The sequence below is a fragment of the Lissotriton helveticus genome, chromosome 6, assembly GCF_964261635.1.
Source record: "Lissotriton helveticus chromosome 6, aLisHel1.1, whole genome shotgun sequence".
NCBI lineage: Eukaryota > Metazoa > Chordata > Amphibia > Caudata > Salamandridae > Lissotriton > Lissotriton helveticus.
The window spans coordinates 1,636,427,570-1,636,445,043 of record NC_136067.1 but is presented as its reverse complement, the minus strand read 5'-3'; the positions used below and the strand labels follow the sequence as shown (position 1 = coordinate 1,636,445,043).

Below are 17,474 nucleotides of genomic sequence, written 5' to 3'. Positions count from 1 at the left end.
TCTTGGTGCTGTTAGCGCTAGTCATTTCAAGACTCGATTATGCAAACGCGCTTTACGTAGGCATTCCTGACTACCAAGCCAAGAGACTTCAGCAGATCCAAAACCAGGCCGCCCTTCTCATTTTCCGCCAACCCAGGTATCAACACGTCCGTCCTCTTTTGAAAAGTCTCCATTGGCTCCCGGTCACTGCACGCTGCAAGTTCAAACTGGGCTGTATAATCTTCAAATCCCTTGCTGGTGGAGGCCCCTCTTTCATTTCCTCCCTCCTCCACCCTTATCTCCCTTCACGCAACCTTCGTTCGTCTCAACTGGCTATGCTATCAGTCCCTAGATTCAAGAGGAAGAAACACGGTGGTCTTAGGTTCTCCTTCTTAGCCCCATCCTTCTGGAACGCCCTTCCCCTCTCTCTAAGGTTGTCCCTCCCCTACACTAGGTTTAGATCTCTCCTTAAAACTTTCCTGTTTACTGAAGCTTACAATTAGTCCTGACCTTCACCTTTTTCTTTCTTTTCTCTGTTTCCTCAGCACAAGCGCCAAGAAACCTTCAGGTGTTAGTTGCGCTATAAAAATATTTTTGACATAACAACAACAAGCTTTTTGGAGTTCTTGGCAGGCCTCAAGGTTTTTAGATGCCTTCTCCATGTACTCTGCCATCCTGGAGCGGAGACCAAGTACATAGTCCACTATGTCAAGCTTAGGCTTTTTGAGAGGTAACTCCCATCCTTCCTTCACAAGACATAGGGGTCCTCTTACAGGATGCCCAAACAGAAGCTCAAAAGGGCTGTAACCAACCCCCTTCTGTGGGACCTCTCTGTAAGCAAACAAAAGGCAGGGTAAAAGGATGTCCCATCTTCGCTTAAGCTTTTCAGGTAACCCTTTTATCATCCCTTTGAGGGTCTTGTTGAATCTCTCAACAAGCCCATTGCACTGTGGGTGATAGGGTGTGGTGAATTTATAATTGACACCACACTCCTTCCACATAGCAGTAAAGTACCCTGACATGAAGTTTGCACCTCTGTCAGAGACAACCTCCTTAGGAAACCCCACTCTGGAGAAAACTCCAAGTAGGGCCCTGGCCACAACAGGAGTTGTAGTGGTCCTAAGGGGAATAGCTTCTGGATACCTGGTGGCATGATCCACTACCACCAGTATAAATCTGTGCCCAGATGCTGTTGGGGGGTCCATTGGTCCAACAATGTCAATCCCCACTCTTTCAAAGGGTACCCCCACCACAGGTAGTGGTATGAGGGGGGCCTTCGTTGTGCCACTTGATTTGCCACTGGCTTGGCAGGTGACACATGAGCGACAAAACTCTTTGGTGTCTTCAGACATATGAGGCCAGTGAAAGTGTGGGGCAAGCCTGTCCCAAGTCTTGTTCTGGCCTAAGTGACCTGCAAGGGGAATCTCATGGGCTAAGGTGAGAAGGAAACTTCTAAGAGACAAGGGGATGACCAGCCTCCTGGTAGCACCAGGCTTGGGGTCTCTTGCCTCAGAGTATAGGAGTCCATCTTCCCAATATACTTTATGGGCACCTGTAGCATTCCCTGCAGCCTCAGCAGCAGCCTGCTGTCTGAGGGGTTCAAGAGAGGAACAGTCTAATTGGACCTGCCTCAAGTCTGCCCTGGAAGGTCCCCCTGTCCCAAGAAACTCAACCTGTTCAGGTTCAAGCTCTTCTAGGACAGTTCCTTCTGGGGTCTCTGGGTCAGCCTCCTGAGAGGGCTGATCCTCAACTTGAGGCAGGGGGGAAGGCTCTGCCTTAACCCTACCATTCCTTCTCTTGGGTAGTGTCTGGTCCATTCTTCCAGGATCCAGCACTTGTTCAGCTGGGCATTTCTTGGCCTGTGACCTAGTCACAGCAAGGACATGTGAGGAGAGACCTAGCATTTCTACACGAGTCCTTTACTCCACATCTGGCCACAGTGAGGATTCCAAATCATTGCCCAAAAGACAATCTACTGGGAGGTCTGAACTAACTACAACCCTTTTGAGGCCAGTTACCCCTCCCCAGGAGAAATTAACAACTGCCATACTGTGATTGGTAGTGACATTGCTAGCATTGGTCAAAAGGTAATCATAACCTAGCATGATCTGGTCAGGGTCCACAAATGTTGGTGTCACCATGGTGACACTGGCACATGTGTCCCTGTAGGCCTGAGCCATTTTTCCATTAATTAAAGGCGTTTGTCTGTATTTGCCCAGAGTACTAGGACTTACAGTAGGGGTCATATCCACGTCCCCAGTACAAACCAGAACTGCCTAAGTAGGAATTCTGACTAAGTCAGAACCCACCTCAGTTCCCAGGGTTAACCCAACTATAGCCTTGGGAGGTACACTACCACTACTAACTGTACTAGGGGATGCGGGTGTCTTAGGGACAGTAGTGGTAGGAGTTTGGCCTTTCTTGGTGCACTCACTAAACCAGTGAGTCGTACTTTTACAGTATTGGCACCATGGTTTCTTAGGACCATCATTCTTCTTCTTTTGGGAAGTTTGGGACCCACCCTCCTTAGGTTGTTGGGGCCCTGTTGAAGACTTCTGGTCATTTTGCTTATTCTCATTACCCTTCTGGTCTGCTTTCTTCTGGCCACCACCCTGGTTCTGGTTCTGCTGCTTGACCCTTGTCCTGACCCATCTGTCTGCCTTCTTTCCCAATTCTTGGGGAGAGGTCAGATCTGAGTCAATCAAGTGCTGATGCAACAACTGGTTCTGACAATTATTTAAGATTTGCTCTCTCATAATTAGATTATACAATCCTGTGTAATCAGTAACTTTACTTCCCAGTAACCAGCCGTCCAAAGCCTTAGTGGCACAATCAACAAAGTCAGTCCAATCTTGAGCCTGAGTTTTCTGGGTATCCCTGAACATCAACCTGTACTGTTCAGTGGTTAAGCCAAACCCATCAATCAGAACAGTTTTCAAGACTTGGTAATCATTAGCATCCTCATTTCTAACAGTGAGGAGCTTGTCTCTACCTTTACCTTCAAAGGAGAGCCACAATATAGCTGCCCACTGACTTTGGGGTACCTGCTGTACTTTGCAGGCTCTCTCCAAAGCAGTTATCCACTTGTGGATATCATCTCCTGTCTTACAGGAGGGCACTATTTTACTCAGGTGTCTATTATCAAAACTCCTGTCTCTATCCCTAGGGATAGTGCTGCCACCAGTGGGGACTACCCCACTCAACTGTTGCTCCCTAGCAAAGGCAAGCTTCTCCTTGGCCAGGGCAAGTTCTTCCCTCTGGATCCTCAGATTAGCTTCCTTCATCTTTGCCTCATGCTCTCTCCTCTGAGGGGAAGTCATCCTCCTCTGAGCAGATGCATGAGAGGCACGAGAGTGCACAGATCTAATGGAGTCCCTAGAATGAGACCTATCTCTTCTAACTCCATAGTTAGGCCTGCTCAGGGTCAGTACTGGGGGTCCCCCAGATCCTTCCCTATGTAGGTCTAAGTTGGCCCTGGTTAGTCTGCTGACTACCTCAGGACCTTTGTCTGCCTCATCCCCAGAGGTGTCCCCTTCTTCCTCCTCCTCCTCCTCCTCTACATTCTCTGTTTCAGGGAGATCTGGATCACCAAGGGTACCTTCTAAGGCTGGTATGCTCCTATCTGGATTAGAGGGGTCTGTGTTAGCAGCCCTTCTGGCATCATATGTCTCTAAGAGACCTAACAGAAAAGGAGTGGTAGGGTTAGAACCCTGTTTCAATTTCCTGGAGGTACACAATTGTCTCATCTCCTGTAAACTGAGAGCTGCATATCTGGAAAGGACCTGTGGAGGGTCACTAACCACTAGGGGAGTCTCTGAAGTCTCTCCATGGGTAGACATGCTTTCTAGTGAGGTGTAAGTGATGCACCTACCTACACTATGGGTTTTCCTACTGATCCCTTGCTAAGAGTTGTAGTCAGGGTGTGCTAGGCCCTTTCTACTACAACAGCTGGTTCAGTAGAACTCAGAGTATTTCTAAGCTTGTTATATGTACCTAGGTACCTTATGTGATCTTTCAAATTATATTTCAAGATTATATGTGGTAAAAACAACAGCAAGCTCAAATCCCAACCGCTGCACACCAATGTGAGAAGTTGGCCTGATATATGATGCTCACTAGTTCTAAAGAGTTCAGAGGTGTTTGTTATTAATAAATATACTGTTTATTTTCATAACAACCTGTGTGGTGTCCTTTCATCTGGTATTCAAGGGGTTATATGTGGTAAAACAGCTGGCTTCACATGCCAAAAGAGTTTAGCCTAAGACTGCTTTGTCCATGCTACCATTAGGATAGCTGGTCTATAAGGTTGACTTACAACCAATCACCATAAGGGTTGTTTGGACTGATACAAGGTGATCACTAGAACTAGTGAGCATCATATATCAGGCCAACTTCTCACAGGCTGTTTCCCCGTTGTCGAGCAGGGACCTGATGTCGTCGGTGGCTGCGATGAGGGCGGTCACCGTGCTGTGGTTTGCTCGGAAGCCGGACTGCGATGGGTCGAGGGAGCCGTTTGTCTCGAGGAAGGCGGTCAGTTGCTTGTTGACGGTTTTCTCGATGACTTTAGCGGGGAAGGGGAGGAGCGAGATGGGGCGGAAGTTCTTGAGGTCCGTGGGGTCCGCGGTTGGTTTCTTCAGGAGGGCGCTGATCTCCGCATGTTTCCAGGTCTCCGGGAAAGTGGCCGATGCGAAGGAGTTGTTGATGATGTTCCGGAGTTGGGGTGCGATGATGGAGCTGGCCTTGTTGAAGATGTGGTGTGGACAGGGGTCTGATGGGGAGCCGGAGTGGATGGTGTTCATTGTGTGGGTGGTGTCTTCTGGGCTGACGAGGGTCCAGGTGCAGAGGGTGGTGGTGGGGGGCGTAGTTTCTGTTGTAGGGTGCTTGGTTGGGTGCATGGATTGGGCGCCGAAGCTGTTGTGTATGTCGGCGATCTTATTGTGGAAGAATGAGGCGAGTGAGTCGCAGAGGTCTTGCGAGGGTGAGATGTCATTGTTGCTGGCGCTGGGGTTGGATAGTTCCTTGACGATGCAGAAGCGCTCCTTGCTGTTGTGGGTGTTGTTGTCCAGTCAATCTCTGAATGCTGTCTTTTTGGTGGTGTGGATCAGCTGGTGGTGTTTGCGGATGGCGTTCTTGAGGGCTGTCATGTTTACTGTTGACTGGTCGTGGTGCCAGGCCTTCTCGAGGCAACAGCAGGATTTCTTGCAGCTTTTGAGGTCGTTGGTGAACCACGAGGCTTTCTTGCTGCCGGGTCTGTTGGGAGGAATCTTCAGTGGGGCGAGGGTATCCTGCGTGGGTTGCCTTTGCTTAGGCTTGTTGGCTCCGATCTTGAAGTCGACCCCTCCATCTGCGAGAACCTTCGTGGGACAGCTCCTCTCCAGCACCTGGTCGTCCTCGACGCCTCCTGGTCCGCGTGACTGCAAAGACAAGCTTCACAACAACACCTGATTGCTCCTCTACGACGCCTGGTTCCTTCCTGGTTCCACCCGGTCACTGGCTAGTGACCTAGACTCTGTCCCCTCTGCTTTCAGGTCTTCTTCAACTCCGATCCACCCGGACATCTTCCTCCTGGTCGCCTGCAGCATCTTCTTCCAAGGCTCCATAGGAATCAACGAGAAAACCCGACACACTTTGACACCTATGCACCCGCAGCCCGTGAGTGAGGTAACGCGAGTACTTCGGTGCTCCTGTAGGGATTGACTATCCTAGTGTCTGGTTTTGTTAGTTGTATCTTCCTAGTTAGACCGGAAGTGTCCTAAAACTCCATTTACTTACCTTTTAAGTTCCTCTTGACTTTCTATTGACTCTCGCGTGAGTGTACTGACACTGCACGCGCCGCCTGTGGGCCTCCTACTCCTAACCTAAGGGTCAGATAGTGTAGCCCCAGCGATTCCCTAGGCCTTCTCCTTTCACGAGTCGTGGTTCTTATACCACTTACTTAGTACATGGTTTTACGCGCCCCTAGGGCCTGACTGTAAATTGTGCTATTTAAAGTATTTATTTCTAAGAAGTAACTTGTTATGTGCTTTTGCCTCTGACCTCATAAAGAGTTCAGAGGAGTGTGTTAGTAAATAAATACATATATATTTTATATATATCCTGTGTGGTGTCCTTTCATTTGGTATTCAAGGGGTTACATATGGTAAAACAGCTGGCTTTAGACGCCCTCAAGAGTCTTTTAGCCTAAGACTGTTCTGTCCACGCTACCACTAGGATAGCTGGTCTATAAGGTTGACTTACAACCATCACCATAAGGGTTGTTTGGACTGGTGCAAGGTGTTCACTAGAATAGTGAACATCATATACCAGGCCAACTTCTCACATTGAGGTCATCCCCTTTCAGGGCCCTAGTTTCATGGCACCAGTGTTGGTTTTTATCATGGCTCTGCGTTTCTGGCGCGGAAAAGCTGTGTATAAGAACTGACGTCAGCGCGCGTAGACGGCGTCTAAGTACTCCGACGACGTCATCACGGCGCCCACGACGACGGACGCGGAGTCGCGGACGGCGCGCATTCGTATTGCTACGCAAAAAAATTCCGGATCCAGTCTGACGCCTGGGGATATTCTAAGGTAAGGAATCTATCACTAACTAAAGTCTCTTACAGATATATCGTTACACAAGTAGTAACTTGTGCGTTAGCAGTATCTGTGGTGAGCTGTAGGAATGAGCAAATACAATTATGAACTTCACAAAACATCTAAGCTCTGTATCTTGATTATTTTTTGGCTGTGAACAAAACTACAAAACACATAACCATATTACTGTAAATATACTAAGCATCTTCTGTTATTTTGTCTTTCCAGTGTGTTGACATACATATTCATGATTGATGTTTCCCTACCGAGTACCACTCCAACATTTTCACCTCATATATCAGAATTTACTTCCCGAATTCTTCATAAACTCAAACCCCTCATGGAAGCAGATGAAGAGATTCAGAACCATGTTATGGAGGAAAATGTTGTTGGTGACCAAGATGAACGAACCCAGGCCATTAAACTGTTAAAAACGAGTAGGTTAAACATTTTCTCTAAGGAATCATTTGTAGGAAAAATCAAAAAGTTTCTCATATTTTAAATCCTCAAGGAAAACTTGCATCTCAAGTCCTTACCATGTGTGTCATACAGTGTCCCCATTTTTTTAAAGGCCATAGTAACTCGTAGCTAGTCTTTCTGTCCATGACAGGAAAACGTCGAGGCAAAGCCTAAAGTTGTGAGTGAGCAAGTGGTGTTATTTTTCACATTGACATGAGACCTCTGTGAATCGGAATGAACTCCACAGACTGAATAAAGTACCATCTTATCTGATAGAGACTACTAGCTGCAGATTCCTTAACGTAGAATTACCCCCAGGTGTGAGACTGGATCCGGAAAACTTTTCTGCTACAGCAATCCTGCGCGCCGGGGTGACTCCGCCCTGACGTCGTCCGCGTTTGTGATGTCAGCGAGGATACATAAGTCCCACCCCGGCACGCCTACGTCAGTTTTTCTGCTTTCCGCGTACAAAGCGGATCCGGATTGTGTCCTGGACTGTTTTCAGGCCTTCTCTTCTTTTTTATGCTTTGGCGTTATGTGGAACAGTGTGTGAAAGCCTTCGGTCATCAAGACGTGTACGTCCTGTGTACGTCCCATGTCGGCGACGGACCCTCACCCGATTTGCATGTGGTGCCTGGGTGAGCAACACGACTCGGAGAGTTGCGATGCCTGCCAGCACCTTGAGTCTAAATCACGGCGGGAGCACCTGATGAAGTTGCTGTCAGTGCGCTTGTCCAGGTCGGTGTCCCAGTGTCCGTCCCCTACCTCGGAGGCAAGGAGCTGCCGGTTTTGTCTGCGGAATCGCCTTTCACCCCGGCCCTTTGGGCGTGACTCACTGGCTGGTAGGTCCATCAGTTTGTCTCCGAGGCCCTGTCCTCCTTCGGCGGTGGGCGCCGGCTCCCCCCGGGACAGGCGCCTGTCGCCTCCCTACCCGGCGTTTTCCAGCGCGGAGGCATCTAGGGCCCAAATGACAGCTTACGCTGCAGCCCTGCAGGCTTCTTTGGTCCTTCCTCCACCTCCTGTGATGTCTGCGGATCTCTTGCCTTGCGCGGGGACTTCCGCAGAGTCGCCGGGGGCTCCGGCGCCAAAGGTTTCGACTTCAGGTAGGAGGGTGGCGTCGTCTAGGTGTAGTCCTTCGGGGCTCCCCTCTTTGGCGCCTAGCGTCCCTGCCTCGCTGCAAATCCCTACGGGGCTCCCTGTGGTGTCGGAGGTGATCGCCGGGACTCCGGGCTTGTCCCCGAGTCCCCCTCGATCCTTTGAGCAGGCGGCTGCCTCACCAGAGGTCGAGCTGGCGCCGCTTCGGCACCAGGAGCCTTCCTCCCCGGCTCCGGTGGAGGCCGGGACTAGGTGCGCCTTCCCGAGTCCTGCTCGGTCCTCGACGTTTGCGGCTGCCCAGTCTGAGGTTGAGTCGGCGCCTTTTCGGCACCGCGCCTTCGCCGTTCCGACGTCGACCTTTCTTATTTCTCCGGGAGAGCACGTGGTGGCAGGAGTTGGCCCAGTGCCACGGAGGCCCATTCCGGCGCCGGTCGACGCCGATCAGGCGCCGATTGCGGACTACACGTGACCGCGCCGGCGTCAGGTTCTGGATATGGCCCATGAGGTCCCTTTTTCTCCAGAGTCCTGTCATCTGTTGGTGTGTTCCTCCTCGGAGACAGGGCGCTGTGTTGTTGCCTTTTCACCGGCATCTTCCAGGGAAGGCTCTTCCCCGTCCCCACGGCCTAAATCCTTGAACCCTTCTTTCCGTGGCTCGCGGCTGGCTTCCCAACCGGCCTCCGCGCCTTCCCCTAGGGCCCCTAAGGTTCCCCATTCCTCTGTGGATCCTCCCCTATTCCGGGGCTGGCTTTCTCATGTCTTTCATGAGGGTGCCCGTGCTGATCTGCGGAGCCATGTGTTGGATGGTAGAGAGTTGGCCGCGTTTATTCTTCGTGCGGCTTTGGATGTTGCCGATGCTCTTGGCCGTGCTATTGCCACTTCTGTGGCTCTCCATCGCCATGCTTGGCTACGCGATACTGTTTTTCCTGAAAATATTAGAGACCGTCTTGTCGACCTCCCTTTTGACAGGGGCCTGCTGTTTAATACTCATGTAGACACCACCATTCAGCGTTCTGCTTGCGGGACCCCGTCCTCCTCCTCCTCCTCCTCCTCCTCCTCCTCCTCCTCCTCCTCCTCCTCCTCCTCCTCCTCCTCCTCCTCCTCCTCCTCCTCTTCCTCCTTCTCCTCCTCAGTAGGTTGTTTTGCTGATCCTCTGGGTCTTGATGGGAGGTGTTATCCCACTTGCTTCTACTTTTGGGTTTTGGAGTGGCTGTTACACTTTATGTGAGGGTTACTGTGCCCTCGGGGTCCTTGGTTGGCCCCTCTCTTCAGTTGGCTGCTGGTTAGCCCCTTTTTTTGGTGAGGAGGTGTTTTTGGCTGATTACTAAGCCTTCTGTGGTTTCTGCCGCAGGTCTATGGTTTTGTCCTCAGATGAGGGATTGTTTTTTCCCTAAGAGTGGTTCCCATGCTTTCTTGGGATGTGTCCTACCCTATGTAGGGTACATGTAGCTATTGTATAGCCCTGTCTTACGCTTGGAGGGTGTGAGCTCCCCCTTGCGGGTTCCTCGCCCCTCCCGGTGTTGCTGCATTATGATGGTGCGGTTTTTGGCTTGGCCATACATGGTGTTGTGCTGCGGTATTTTTGCCCGTTGCCTGCCGTTTGCTCCGGTCCTCTGTCTGGTGTTTCTGAGGGAACAGTTTTCCTGTGTGACGGCCTGGTCCGTCCTACTTGTTTCTCCTCTTATCTTTTAGCGGATTGCACTTCTTCGTGGATCGGTTCTGTCCGGAGTGGTACCCTTTGGGGTTGTTCGGTAAGTTTTGCAAGCCTTACCCTTGTTCTGAGCCCGACGTGGTCTGGGTGTTTTGTTTTGTGGCGCTTGTCAGCGGCTGCCCCACCTGCTTTTCTGTTCTGTGGCCGGACGCCTTGGCGTGGTCCTTGGCGCTCCTGCTTCTTGTCCTGTGGGGTCATTGTGAGGTTACGTTCTTTTTCTGCCTTATTGCTGGGGCGCTGTTTTGTCTTGTCTGTTGACATCGAACTATGACGGACTCGGCTGCCCTCTGCACTGGGTACGTTTCCCGGTGGAGGGCTTTGCCGCGCTTATGCCTCTTCTGCTTGGAAACGGGAGGTAGCTCTTCTCCCTCTGTACTCCTCTGTGTTGCCTGTACCCTTGGGGCTTCCGGTGGAGGTTCCTGGTGTGTTAACTGGGCGTGGGGTGTTCTGGCCTCCTTCGTATTGCCTTGTTTTCTCCTGTTGGTGAAGGCTGGATGGCCTCCTTGTCGTTCTTACACATCCCCTTGGGGCAGGTGTTCGTCCACGATGCTGAGGTTCTCTTCCGCTTAGGGCTGGTGACTCCTCCCCTGTTGCAGTGGACTGGGTTATTTTTCCCTGTCCCCGTGACTGGTCCCCTGTTGTGGGTCTTAAGCTCATTTGAGCTGGAGAGACCCTCCTCCTCCTTTTGTATGGCTAGGGTATCTGTTCTACGTTAAGGAATCTGCGGCTAGTAGTCTCTATCAGATGTACGAGTTACTTACCTTCAGTAACGATGTATCTGGTAGAGACAATTCTAGCCGCAGATTCCTTCACGACCCGCCCTTCCTCCCCGTTTCTGCGAGGACCCCTCTCGGTCTTCTGTTCCAGTCTGCTTCAGGGCGGCGGTCCTCTGCGGGTGTCCCTTTTTTTCTTACTCCCTCCGTAAGGGGATGCTTGCCTTGTTGTTGTTGTTGCTTTTCCATTCCTTCCTTTCTGGTGATTGGTGGGCGAATGCCTGGGTGTTTTTGCGCCCATGCATTTGGTCTCCAATGTAGGGTTTGTTGTGCCCTGCTTCCTTGTGTTTGTTTGCACTTCTGACTCCTACAGTCCTTTGGGTTGAGGTCCCCTGGCTGGGTCTCGCCCTCAGTTCTTTTAAGAGATCCCCCTCCCCGCTGGTGTGGTTGGGGGATGACTTGTCCCTGCTCTTCCATTCTGGCTTGGAACCCTTCTTGGTTCCGGGCGATGGTTGCAGACTTCTTCATCTGCTGTGCCCTTTTTTTACATGCCTTCTGCCTCTAAGGAGGTTGCTATGTTGGTTACAGACTTGCTTCCAGTAGCTGCGCTCTATTCTTTCATTCCATGATTTGGTGCCTTAGTACCTGGCACTATTCTGGATGGTGCTGTTCCTCACCATTTGTTTCTTTCCCTTCTGTATATCTGGGTTTTCGCACACTGTTCCAGTATTCTTACAGTTTTGTATGTGATGGCTCCTCGTTGTGGCGCGGAAAGGTCTCCGAAGAAAACTGACGTAGACCCTCGCGCAGGAGTGTTGTGGCAGAAAAGTTTTCCGGATACAGTCTCACGCCTGGGGGTAATTCTACGTTAAAGAATCTGCGGCTAGAATCGTCTCTACCAGATACATTGTTACCGAAGGTAAGTAACTTATACATATATATATATATATATATATATATATATATATATATATATATATGCTGTATATATTTGTGTATATGTTTTGTATACTTGTGTTACGTTGTCGGTACGCCTGTTTGCCTTGAAGGCACCGAAAAATTGGGCGGAACTGACGTCAGCATGCCTACGAGGTCTTCTTACGGCTCCGGCGATGTCATACGAGTCGCGAGCTGAGCCGTGCTATTGTGATGTCCTTGTCAACGTGGGAGAGCTAAGAAAATAATTTCCATGGGATGCTGGCGCAGGGGTAATTGAAAAGGTGAGGAATCCACTGTCAGATACTGTATCCACCAGAAAAAGCGTTACCGAAGGTAAGTAACTTGTTCTTCAGGCTAATACTTCTAACTGCAGATTCCTCACCTTGTGCATATCCCCAAGCGCCAGGCAATTTTTTCAGCAGTTCCCTCACACGCTGGTAGGTGGTAGTGTGTGACCCCGTGTTGGTTTTATCTCACAGCGAAAGTGTCATCGGGTCTCATGTAACCATCACCTATGCGCATCAACATTAGTCCTTCCTTCCAGCGTCTTCTGATCCTGTCTGGAGCCTTCTAGCTTGTTTCTGTCACTTGACAGAAGGTTCCAGTGAGGACACAGGCTTGTCGCCGGTTAACTCCCATTGTTTGCCCCTATTTTGACTCCTACACACTGATGTAATGACTCTGAAATACCCTGAGCCCTGCTAATTAGGACTCTGTGCTTGTGCTTTGACCTTTTAAAAGTGCATGAGTAATTGTCTTATCCACAATTGGTATAACTTAACGTACTTGTAAGTCCCTAGTATATGGTACCGGCGGTACCTATTGCCTATAAATTAAAATATCTCTTGTGAACTGCAGCACTAGTTGAGCCATCATGAGTGTGACAAAGTAAAAGCGTGACTCCCAGCCTGCCATTGCTGGCTGGCAGAGCTGCTGTAAACTGGTAACTAGACTATACCATTTAAAGTTATGGCAAAGCCCAAACCTCCATTTTTAATATATATGTTACCTCTAAGGCAAAGTGCTGTATAATAAAAAGTAGGACACATATTTTTTAAATGTCCTAACAGTAAAAACGCCAAATTGTTTTTTTTACTGTGGAAAGTCTAGATGACCCATTGACGAGTATAGGGTTGCGAATTGACAACGCAACTGTGCTAATTCTTGAATGGTGCTACCAAAGTTGATACTTCAAGGTATCAAAAGAATTGTTCCATTCACCTGATGTAGTGCCCAAGTCATAGGTAATCAATCAATCAATCATATAATTTGTAAAGCGCACTACTCACCCGTGAGGGTCTTATGGCGCTGGGGTTGGGAATGCTGCTACTGCTAGAAAAAAAAGGTCTTGAGGCGTTTTCTGAAGGTCAGCAGGTCTTGGGTCTGCCGTAGGTGGATGGGGATGGTGTTCCAGGTCTTGGCGGTGAGGTGGGAGAACAATCTGCCGCCGTAGGTCACTCTTCGGAAGCGGGGGCTGTGGCGAGGGCGAGGTCGGTGGAGCGGAGTTGGCTGGTGGGGGTGTACAAGATGAGTCGTCTGTTGAGGTACGTTGGTCTGGTGTTGTGGAGTGCCTTGTGTGCGTGGGTGAGGAGCTTGAAGGTTATCCTCTTGTTGACCGGGAACCAGTGCAGGTCTCTCAGGTGGGGCGGGATGTGGCTGCGGCGAGAGATGTCAAGCATCAGGCATGCAGAGGCGTTCTGGATGCGTTGGAGCCGTCTCCTGAGTAGAGGGCGTTTCCGTAGTCCAACCTGCTGCTGACGAGGGCCTGGGTTCTCCTCATTTCAGTGGGGATCCACTTGTAGATCCTGCAGAGCATGCGGAGGGTGTTGAAGCAGGAGGAGGAGATGGCGTTGACCTGTTTAGTCATGAAGAGGGTGGAGTCCAGGATGACCCCTAGGTTGCGTGCGCGGTCGGTTGGTGTTGGGGCGGTTCCCAGTGCGGTCGGCCACCAAGAGTCGTCCCAGGCCAAAGGGGTGGATCCGTGGATGAGGACCTCTGTCTTGTCCGAGTTCAGCTTCAGTTGGCTTTTCCTCATCCATTCAGCGACGGCCTTTATTCCTTCGTGAAGGTTGGTTTTGGTGGTGTGGAAGTCCTTGGTGAGGGAGAGGATCAGCTGGGTGTCATCGGCGAAGGAGATGATGTTGAGGTCGTGCCGACGGGCGACGTGGGTGAGCGACGCCATGTAGATGTTAAACAGAGTTGGGCTGAGGGATGAGCCCTCGGGGAACACCGCAGATGATCTCAGTGGCTTCGGAGTGGAAGGAGGGGAAGGCGGACGCTCTGTGTTCTGCCGGAAAGGAAGGAGGTGGTCCAGTCCAGGGCCTTCTCTTGAATCCCGGCGTTGTGGAGGCGTGTTCGTAGTGTGTGGTGGCAGACCATGTCGAAGGTGGCTGACCGTTCCAGGAGGATGAGGGCCGCCGTTTCTCCTTTGTCCAGCAGGGACTTGATGTCATCGGTGGCGGCGATGAGGGCAGTCTCGGTGCTGTGGTTGCTGCGGAACCCGGACTGGGAAGGGTCCAGGATGTTGTTCTCCTCGAGGTAGCGAGTCAGTTGTTCGTTGACGGTCTTCTCGATGACCTTTGCTGGGAACCAGAGCAGGGAGTTGGGCCGGAAGTTCTTGAGGTCCGCCTTGGGTTTCTCGAGTAAGGCGTTGATCTCGGCGTGCTTCCAGCTACCAGGAAGGTTGCTGTCTCAAAGAAGGTGTTGATGACTTTCTGGATATTGGGTGCGATGGCTGTGCTGGCTTTGTTGAAGATGTGGTGTGGGCATGGGTCTGACGGTGATCCGGAGTGGATGGTGTTCATGATCTTGATGGTGTCATCGTCGTTGATGTTGGACCAGGGGAACAGACGGATGGTGCGGATGGTGGTCGTGGGGGCGGAGGTCTCAGTGGTTGTCGGGGCAGTCGTGGTGTTGAAGGTGTCGTGGATGTCTGCGATCCTCTGAGGGTGGTGTTGGGGTCGGTGTGGATCTGGAAGTGCAGGTGTTCGGCGGTGCTGAGGGTGTCGTCTGTGTTGGTCGAGACTCTGAGAGTGATCCTGTGAACGATGACGATTCCTCCTCCTGCTCCTTTGGTGCGGTCCCTGCCGGTTATCTTGTAGCCTTCCGGGACTGCTATGGCTATGGCTATGTCGGGTGCCGAGGCGGGGTTCAGCCAGGTCTCCGTCAGGAAGGCGACGTCTGGGGAGGTTGAGTCGAGTAGGTCACCAGAGTTCAACGGCATGTTTGCGGGCAGAGCGTGTGTTGAGAAGGATGCATCTGAGGTGGTTGGGTTCTTTCCTGGTCGGCAGCATGGTGAAGCGGATGCTTGTGAAGCTGCAGTTCCGGCAGGTGAAAGCTCCGTGGGTGCGCTTCGGGGCGGCCAGGAGGCAGGTGTGTGATCGTTCGGTGTTGAGTGTGTGGAGGGTTCTAGCTTCGTAGCAGTGTCGGACGTCGTGGCGTTCTCAGGGTCCTGGCGCTGGGCGTGGTCCAGGTGCCTTCGGCGCCTCCCACATCCCCTCAGGGATGTGGGAGGGAAGAGCAGCTGGGAGGTGGGAGCGGGACGGCGAATGGGATTGCAGGGTGGCAGGGACGCAGCGGCAGGAAAAACAGGCGGGGCCGCGGGAGAACTGGGCACAGGAAGGAAAAACAAGTTTAGGCAAGAAAACAAGTACAGGCACAGAGGAATAAAAACAAGTCTGGGCAAGAAAGCAAGTACAGGCACAGAGGAATAAAACAAGTCTGGGCAAGAAAGCAAGTTATCCACGGGAAAAATACAAGATTAGGCAAAAACAATGCAGGCAGTGGGTGGCAGAATCCGCCATCACCTCACCCACTGGTGCACCATCACGTCCGACAGGTGGGTTTTGCAAATATTCCGAAGGAGCTACTCCCTCCCCTTCGAGACTACCCCTCCAGCCATGCCACCGAGATACCACTGCATGTCTGAGGATGATCTGGCCCTTCTCCAGCAGGAAGTTATGGCTCTCTTGGCCAAGGGAGCTATTGAGCGTGTTCCTGCCCCAGAAGTAGGTCATGGTTGTTACTCCCACTACTTTCTGGTCCCCAAGGAGGACAAGGGCCTGCGTCCTATCTTGGATCTCAGTGACGTCAATCGCTTCCTCCGGAAGGAGAAGTTCAAGATGTTGACGCTTGCTTAAGTCTTGTCTGCCCTCGACCCGCAAAACTGGATGATAGTATTGGACAGGCAGGACGCTTATTTTCATATCCCCGTCCTGGCGGGCCACCGGCGTTAGGTACGGTTCACGGTAGGCCACAAGCACTTTCAATTTACAGTGCTCTCCTTTGGCCTTACCAGCGCACCTCGGGCGTTCACAAAAGTGATGGCAGTGGTCACAGCTCATCTGCGCAGATCAAGGGTTTCAGTCTTCCTCCATCACGATGACTGGCTGTTGAATGCTGGCTCACCCCAGGCAGTCATCTCCCACCTCCAGACAACAGCCGACCTCCTGCAAATGCTGGGGTTCTCCATCAATGTGCCTAAGTCACACCTGAGTCCCTCTCAGAAGCTCCCCTTCATCGGAGCGGTTCTGGATTCGATGCGGTTTCGGGTTTATCCTCCCGAGCAGCGAGTCCGGGATATTCAGGCTATGATTCCGATCTTTCAGCCTCTATCCCGGGTTCCAGTCAGGATTACCCTCCGGATCCTGGGCCTGATAGCCTCCTGCAGCCTGCTAGTGCAACATGCCAGATGGCATATGCGGGCTCTGCAGTGGGACCTGAAGCTTCACTGGGCACAGCATCAGGGCAACCTGTCTGATCACGTCCAGAGCTCGGAGGGCACTGCACGTCATTTGCTGTGATGGCTCACGAATCGCGATTGGGTCAATGGCAGATCCCTCTCTCTTACCCAACCGGAGCACACCGTGGTGACTGATGCGTCCCTTCTGGGATGGGGCAGTCACTTGGGAGAGGCGCAGATCAGAGGCCTCTGGTCTCCGTTGGAGTCCTCCATTTCAACCTTTTGGAGCTTCGGGCGATCCGACTTGCACTGAAAGCATTCCTTTCCTGTATCTGGGGAAGTGTAGTGCAGGTGTTCACGAACAACACCACCGCCATGTGGTACTGCAACAAACAGGGCGGGTGGGCCTATGTCAGGAGGCTCTGCGCCTCTGGACATGTCTGTTACATCAAGACATTACCTTGGTGGTTCAACACCTGGCAGGTTCTCTGAACGCCAGGGTGGACGAACTCAGCCGCCGGTGCATGATGGATCACAAATGGCATCTGAAATCGGACGTAGCGCAAGGTCTCTTTCTGCAGTGGGGAGAGCCTTGGTTAGATCTATTCGCCACCGAAGAGAATGCGCAATGTCATCAGTTCTGCACGTTGGAATTTCCAAGGCGGCACTCTCTCGGCAACGCTTTTCGTCGCAAGTGGAATTGCGGTCTGTTGTACTCTTTTCTGCCTATACCACTTCTGCCCAGAGTGCTCAAGAAGATTCGGCGCGACCAGGCCCAAGTCATTCTTGTGGCTCCAGATTGAGCATGAAGATACTGGTATCCCGACCTACTCAGCATGGCGATCGATCCCCCCGATCCAACTGCCTCTTCGGGAGGATTTTCTGTCGCAGCAGCAAGGGATGGTCCTCCACCTCCATGCGTGGAGATTGAGCGGCGACAGTTAACTACTTTCGATCTTCCTTTTGAAGTCTGTGATATAATTCTGGCAGCCAGGCGTCCCTCCACAAAAACGGTATACGCCTGCAGGTGTAACATGTTCGTGGCGTGGTGCACAGCGAAGGCTGTGGATCCCCTTTCTGCCTCTCTTTCTGAGGTTCTTTTGTTCCTTCTTTCTTTGGCCCAGCAGGGCTCTGCTCTGGGCACTATCCAAGGTTATCTTTCAGCCATTTCCGCCTTTCTACGGCTTCCTGATCAGCCTTCTCTTTTTAAGTCCCCGATTGTTAACCGTTTTCTGAAAGGCATTACGCACACGTTCTCTCCCTTGCCACTCATCAGGCCTCAATGGGACTTGAATCTTGTCTTGACGTTTCTGACATTTCTCCCTTC

At 51.6% G+C, this 17,474-nt stretch overlaps 1 protein-coding gene across 2 annotated transcripts in view; it reads left to right on the top strand.

Annotated features, from left to right (window-relative positions):
• Positions 1-17,474, top strand: part of PSME4 (proteasome activator subunit 4) — a 1,411,622-nt gene that overhangs the window by 1,079,069 nt on the left and 315,079 nt on the right. For both annotated transcript variants that reach the window (XM_078649478.1, XM_078649477.1), the window contains one exon: positions 6,781-6,989. In XM_078649478.1, coding sequence (XP_078505604.1) covers positions 6,781-6,989 — 209 coding nt within the window. The remainder of the gene's footprint in view (positions 1-6,780; positions 6,990-17,474) is intronic.